Source organism: Spodoptera frugiperda, chromosome 10, assembly GCF_023101765.2.
Source record: "Spodoptera frugiperda isolate SF20-4 chromosome 10, AGI-APGP_CSIRO_Sfru_2.0, whole genome shotgun sequence".
Taxonomy (NCBI): Eukaryota; Metazoa; Arthropoda; class Insecta; order Lepidoptera; family Noctuidae; genus Spodoptera; species Spodoptera frugiperda.
Genome location: NC_064221.1, coordinates 5,725,122 through 5,731,210, shown reverse-complemented (window position 1 = coordinate 5,731,210; position 6,089 = coordinate 5,725,122). Strand labels below are relative to the sequence as shown.

General features: G+C 36.7%; 1 protein-coding gene across 5 annotated transcripts; it reads right to left on the bottom strand.

The window, feature by feature from the left end:
• Window positions 1-2,440: 2,440 nt before the first annotated feature.
• Window positions 2,441-5,480, bottom strand: LOC118277521 (40S ribosomal protein S7-like). 5 transcript variants are annotated; one of them, XM_035596350.2, is made up of 5 exons: window positions 5,366-5,480; window positions 4,828-4,989; window positions 3,553-3,737; window positions 2,952-3,099; window positions 2,441-2,563 (listed from the first exon to the last, which is right to left on the bottom strand). In XM_035596350.2, exons 2-5 carry the CDS (start codon window positions 4,987-4,989, stop codon window positions 2,486-2,488), a joined length of 573 nt encoding a protein of 190 aa, XP_035452243.1. In that variant the 5' UTR covers window positions 5,366-5,480; the 3' UTR covers window positions 2,441-2,485. The 5 variants fall into 5 exon arrangements, with proteins under 5 accessions (XP_035452243.1, XP_035452244.1, XP_050552613.1 ...); XM_035596351.2 differs by having other exon boundaries at window positions 5,241-5,390; XM_050696656.1 differs by lacking the exon at window positions 5,366-5,480 and adding an exon at window positions 5,168-5,190.
• Between the last annotated feature and the right edge of the window lie 609 nt (window positions 5,481-6,089).

Below are 6,089 nucleotides of genomic sequence, written 5' to 3'. Positions count from 1 at the left end.
TATATCGCACACCTAGTAATATATTGGCAACTTTACGGTTTTCATAGTTTACCTGACTTGTTTAGTTTACTGACCAATAAACCGTTGTTTTACGTGCGAGGGGGGAAACTACAATAATGGTATAATGACACTTACGACCTCTCTCGTTGAATATGGAAATAATATGCACTTTTAAACACGTAAACCATATAAAGTAAATTTCGCATTTTTTGCAGATGTGCCAGTATATTATTAGGTGAGCGATATAGCCAACCTTCCTCGATAAATGGACTATAAAAATCATTTTTTAAATTCCAATCAGTAGTTCAGAGATTAGCGCGTTCAAACATTTTCGTTTTACATTCTAGTGTAAGATAAAATAGATTGCCTGTTGTTCATACTGTGGTTCCGTATTACCGGTAGAAAATTGGTACTCATACAACAAACGAAAAACTAAGCACCAAATACATTACTACGTAATGTGTACCTCTGCCTGCCCCTTCAGGAATAAAAGGCGTGACGTTGCGTTGATGCTGTACGTAACACAACCAGTTGCGCGCCGTCGAGACTGTTTGTGTCTAAACACACTATGCTGAGGATACGCGACCGAAGTTCGGCATGATTACGCCTGCAATGCTATTTGAATTACTGGCGACACATTATGCCGAAATTACGTTTCGATGTAGCGTATAGCGGAACTTAGGTCGGGCGTAAGTTCAGCGGCAATTCGGCGGCAACGTATTCTGTAGAACGCACATTATACGCGACCGAAGATCGACCATATAAGAATATACACACAAAATTGCGCAATTGAATTTCTGCCGCGTAAGTTCGGCACTTATAAGGTCTCAGCACACATATGGGATCGGAAAGGGATCGTCACCGTATCGCCTCGAGCCGTTCAGAATGGTTTGTATTAAACTCCCTACTGCAACGCACACTAATCGGAATAATAACGTAATCGCCTCGCCTCGGAACAGGCTCCGAACTTGAATTCCCGCGCTTACGGCTCATCGTCCCCGCGCTTACGTTTCTCCGTCCCCGCGCTTACGTTTCTCCGTCCCCGCGCTTACGTTTCTCCGTCCTCGCGCTTACGTCTCTCCGTACCCGAGCTCACATCTCTTCGTTCACGCTTGGATTTTGTCTAGGCCCCCAGGTCAGCCAGGGGGCGGCGAGGCGTAAGCGCGGTGTCGCCTAGCCGTAGCCGAGTTAACGTACAGGCGCTGCTGATACGCTTTCGTTACGTGCATACGGTAGGTTGACGCCTGGTTGACAGCGAGGCAAAAGGCGTTACGGTTACGATCCCTTTCCGATCCCATATGTGTGCTGAGACCTATAGTGTGTCATATCAGCCGAATACGTTGGAACGTAAAATCAGCCGCGGAATATTGGTCGCGTATGTTCGGCATCCCACCCAAAACATAAATGTGAAAGGCTGCCAAGTTCGATAATATTGGAATGCTTCGCCTATAAAAGAAGTGAGATCTAAATAAGTACCAAGTTCCATACACAGACCTCAGTTAAAAATGATATAACAAGTTGGCAAGTTTTCACACACTTTGTTATAAACCTACTAAGCGCAATGAGTCAAGTATATAATTTTGTATTAAAACTTGCCAAGTTATATCATTTTTAACTGAGGTCTGTGTATGGAACTTGGTACTTATTTAGATCTCACTTCTTTTATAGGCGAAGCATTCCAATATTATCGAACTTGGCAGCCTTTCACATTTATGTTTTGGGTGGGATTTCATTTATTTTTGTAAGGTTTATTTTCTTTTTTTCTTATTTTACTTTACTTTGACTAAATACAAACGTTCGTAACGAATTTTAGGTCGGTACGACCATTGGAAGATATAGATAATTTTTTTGTTTTAGTTCCTTAGGGGTATGAATTTACACCTTCATTATTTTTAAAACCGACTCACACTTGGCCATTTTCAGATTTTTTCCTTAACCTTGACCTAAAGACCTACCTCCATGCCAAATTTCAAGTCGATACGACCATTGGAAGTGGTCTAGGTTTTTGATGAGTGAGTGAGTCAGTCAGTCAGTCAGTCAGTCAGTGAGTGTATAGTAAAAATAGCGATTTTCTGACGTCAATATCTCAAGACCTACAATAGGTACATTAATGAAATTTTGTATTTTAGATAAGTAAGTAGATCTCGACAGATACTAGAAATTTCATATGCGTAGATAAAATAGATTTTGAGTTATAGGTGGGTCGAACTTGGCCCGAAATGGTTCGTGTAATATAACCCACGGCCGGTGTGTCGGTTTTTTTGCTCGAACTTGGCGGACACACTGCCGTGTGTCTAGATAGTGCGTTTGGACACTTTGACGTTTAATTTAGGACTAACAACACTGGTCCGACTGGCCGGACGACCCGTATCCCAAGCCCAACGAAAAAGGGGAACTTGTAGTTGCTAACTACAAGCTTATTCGAAATAAAAGTCCTAAGTTATTATTTTTTTATGGTGTTTATTGTAAAGTCATATTCCTAAGTTTACAAGTAGGGTTCGGGGAATTCAAAGGTAACTTCGCGCCCCGTAAGCTTCTTGTATACCGATTGGAAAGTGTCCACCTGTGAACAAATGAAAACTCATGTTAGTATTCCATATTATGCTGTTATTCGCTAAAAGTTACTTTTAGTCTCTTCACCAAATATTATTAGAATTTTCGTAATTAATAACTCATTTTCGTTCCGAAAGGATGTAAGCAAAACAATGTGTACAGTACTCCAATTTATTTCATCAAAGAAAAACAAATGTAAGTGGGATAAGCTTTGGAATAGTGTGTTATTTTCTTTGAAAGCATAGATCAAAGTAGCAATTATTGCTTTTACTTTAATACAAAGAAGAATACATACAAAAAAACATTTCGGTTACTAAAGAAATGAATAAAATCGTCAGATTTTACTTTAATAATTATTTTTCTTAAGAATGTTATATGTTGAAATGGTAATAACATACCTTATGTTCAATAGTGGTCTGCTGGTTCTTGTCGAGGTGGACCTTGATGAGCTGGGAGCCGTCCAGCTTGATCCGGATGCGCTTGCCAACAATCTCTGCGGGGAACACGAGGTCCTCCAAGATGGCGTCGTATACTGACGTCAGTGTCCTGGAAGAGAGATAATTAATTTTAATAAGATAAATTTTGATAGAAGTTGTAGTAAAATATTTATATGATTCTGATTTTTATAAATAATACCTAAAAATGAGTTAATAAAAAGTACTGCACACTAGGGCAATAAAAATTAAGTCAGCACTAAAAAAATGTGTTGATTATTTACAATGAACATAAAGCTACCAAGGTTCCGTAAATCTGAAACAACTAAGAATGCTTTGTGCTCCATGACTTTTATGTAAAAGTCAGTGTGGTTGACAAAAGACACAAACTAATTGCCTGTAAAGTATCTCAATACTAAGAAGCCAGTATCAGTAATCATTCAGACAGGATGCTTTGAGTTATGATTATCCTGATATTTAATAATATAACTTGAAGATATCATATCTTGGAAAAATATCAAAATACTTGAGGATCTCATATCTTGGTAATTATCAAAATATGTACCTGGATCTGGGCCTCTTCTGTTTGTTGGCTACACGAGTCTTGTGGCTGGGTTTGGGCAGAATCTTGCGGTCTCCGATGAACACGACGTGTTTACCGCTGAATTTCTTTTCCAATTCACGGACCAGCCTGATCTGGATCTTCTGGAAAGCCTTCAGCTTGGGCATGGGCACGTAGATGATGATGGACTGGAAAAATAAAAACGAAATTAGTTATCGAGTATGGAAATATGATTAAAACTATTTTGCATTAAAATATAGGTAACTAGCTGGTCTCCATAGCATTGTATGATCAGAGATAAAGGGTATATCACTATGTGGTATACCACCACGAAATCTATAGTGAAGTGAAGTGAAAGACAGACATAAACATTTACATTTCTATAATACTATAATTGGGCCATAACAAAATGTGAACTGTCTCGTCAAAACAATGTGACTAGCCCGTACAACTTGCATAAGTGTGAGCGAGAGGTCTGATAAAAATTACTTATGACAGTTTGCATGTTTGTAATGGCCAAACTATAGTGAATATCTTCATTATTTTAATGGCACTGGTAAAAATGAGGATGTATATGTTCATTATGAAAATAAAGCCTATGGTATTGTTTGCTAACGTCTATTTAGTAGTGTGTATACTAAGTATTGTTATCAAACTTTCTAAGAAAGAACTGCGACATATGGCAGAGAAACTTAGCATATCAACAACATTAAAACGTGTTTGATGATTTGATTGTATTTTGGAAGTGAGATTTTGACAGCTAGGCATACTGTACAGATAGTAATTGTATCCATTTATAATTTATACCATGGAGTTATACATAGAGTTTAAAGGAGAAAGTAACCAAGTATTACTTTCATTGAAGGTAACTCAAAAATACCACAAGGTTTACTAAAAAGGGGGTGGGACAGGGATATTTATGTTAGATGTACTGCATTAATACATAATATCATGGTATTTAATTGATGTTTGTTTAAACAGCATAATACTTAGTACTTAGTTGTCTATTATCAAAAATATGCATTCAGTAGGCAGTGTGTCAGTATTATATGATGATTATAAGGAACAAATTGAAAATATAGAGGTTATACAGCTTTCAAAAGTTGTTTAAGGGGTCAGAGCATTAAACTTTACAAAATAACTACAGGTTAACCATTGAATAGCTACACATGGAGGTTGTGACTTCAATATAACTTTGCATGTGGGTAATACATCAAAATAATGACCAAGGAGGCTGAATGTCTTTGTTCTAAGGAGTTTTAATTGAAGCGTTCTTACCTTCTTGTTGTGAAGTTCGATTTCCTTAGCCTTAGTAATGTACAGCTCCCTTAGTTGCGCCTTCAGGTCCGAGTTGGTCTCCAACTCAACCAGGGCCTGTGAGATCGATGTCTCGAAGACATCGGGCTCAGCGGCGCTCGCCTTGATGATCTTAGTACTCATCTGCAACGTACAATCACCAATACAGTACACCACTCGCAACTTTTAGGTTAGGAAACTTAACTTCACAATTTTAACTTTTTACAACTATCTTTCACTTCGAATCTCTCCCACATCAACACATGCACATTACATTTAGGCGTTTTGTATTACTTTAGCAACAATCTTATCAAAATCGCACTTTCAGAAACCAAAACAACGTTGGACACCGAGGGAACGGATTTGTCACCACAAAATATCTAAGTAATCTTTACCGTGAACAATGAATTAGTGGCCTAAGTTAAATACGGGATTAATATGGAAAGAGAAACACTTATTATTTGTCTTACAAAACGCTTAAATACATAAAATTTATCTAAAAATTCGTAAGGACAGCTACCTTGAGAACTATACGGGAGAGAAAGAGATAGCCAGGTAGTGTTGCCAGACTATTAACTAAAATCGGTACCAATCTGTCAAAAAAAATATTCAGTGGAATTTATTTACGAAGTAAAATTGAATTATAAATGAAAATTTAAAAAAAATGTTTACATGCATAACAATTAAGCCACTTAACTTATAATGAAATGAATGATTAATTTATTTTCGAATCATATTTTTACTTGGTCATTTGATGGTTATTGACCTCTTTTTATTTGTCCATTTATCATATTAAATTACAACAATGATAGCTATAAAATACAATTACTAGGTATTCTTTCTCTTTTTATTTTTTTAATACAATAATTACTAATAAAATCTTAGAACTAAATTCAATATATTATATCGCTCAGTTGCTGCAGTAGTCAGTATCACATTAGTCGGTTAACAAAGCAGCTCATGAGATTTATCTACTAGCTTTTACCAGGCAGCGGCTTCATCCAAGTTACCATAGGATAAAAAGTAGCTTATGTGTTATTCTAGACCATAATCTACCACTGTTCTAAATTACATCCCGATCCCTCCAGCCGTATTGATGTGATTGAGTAACATATATGTACACTAATTCACAAATTTTCGCATTTATAATATTAAGAAGTTTGTTTTGTAGTTTTTCTTATGATTTTATAATAATTGTAAAGTGAAATGGATTTTTAAATTATCTATTAAAGTATGGACATGGC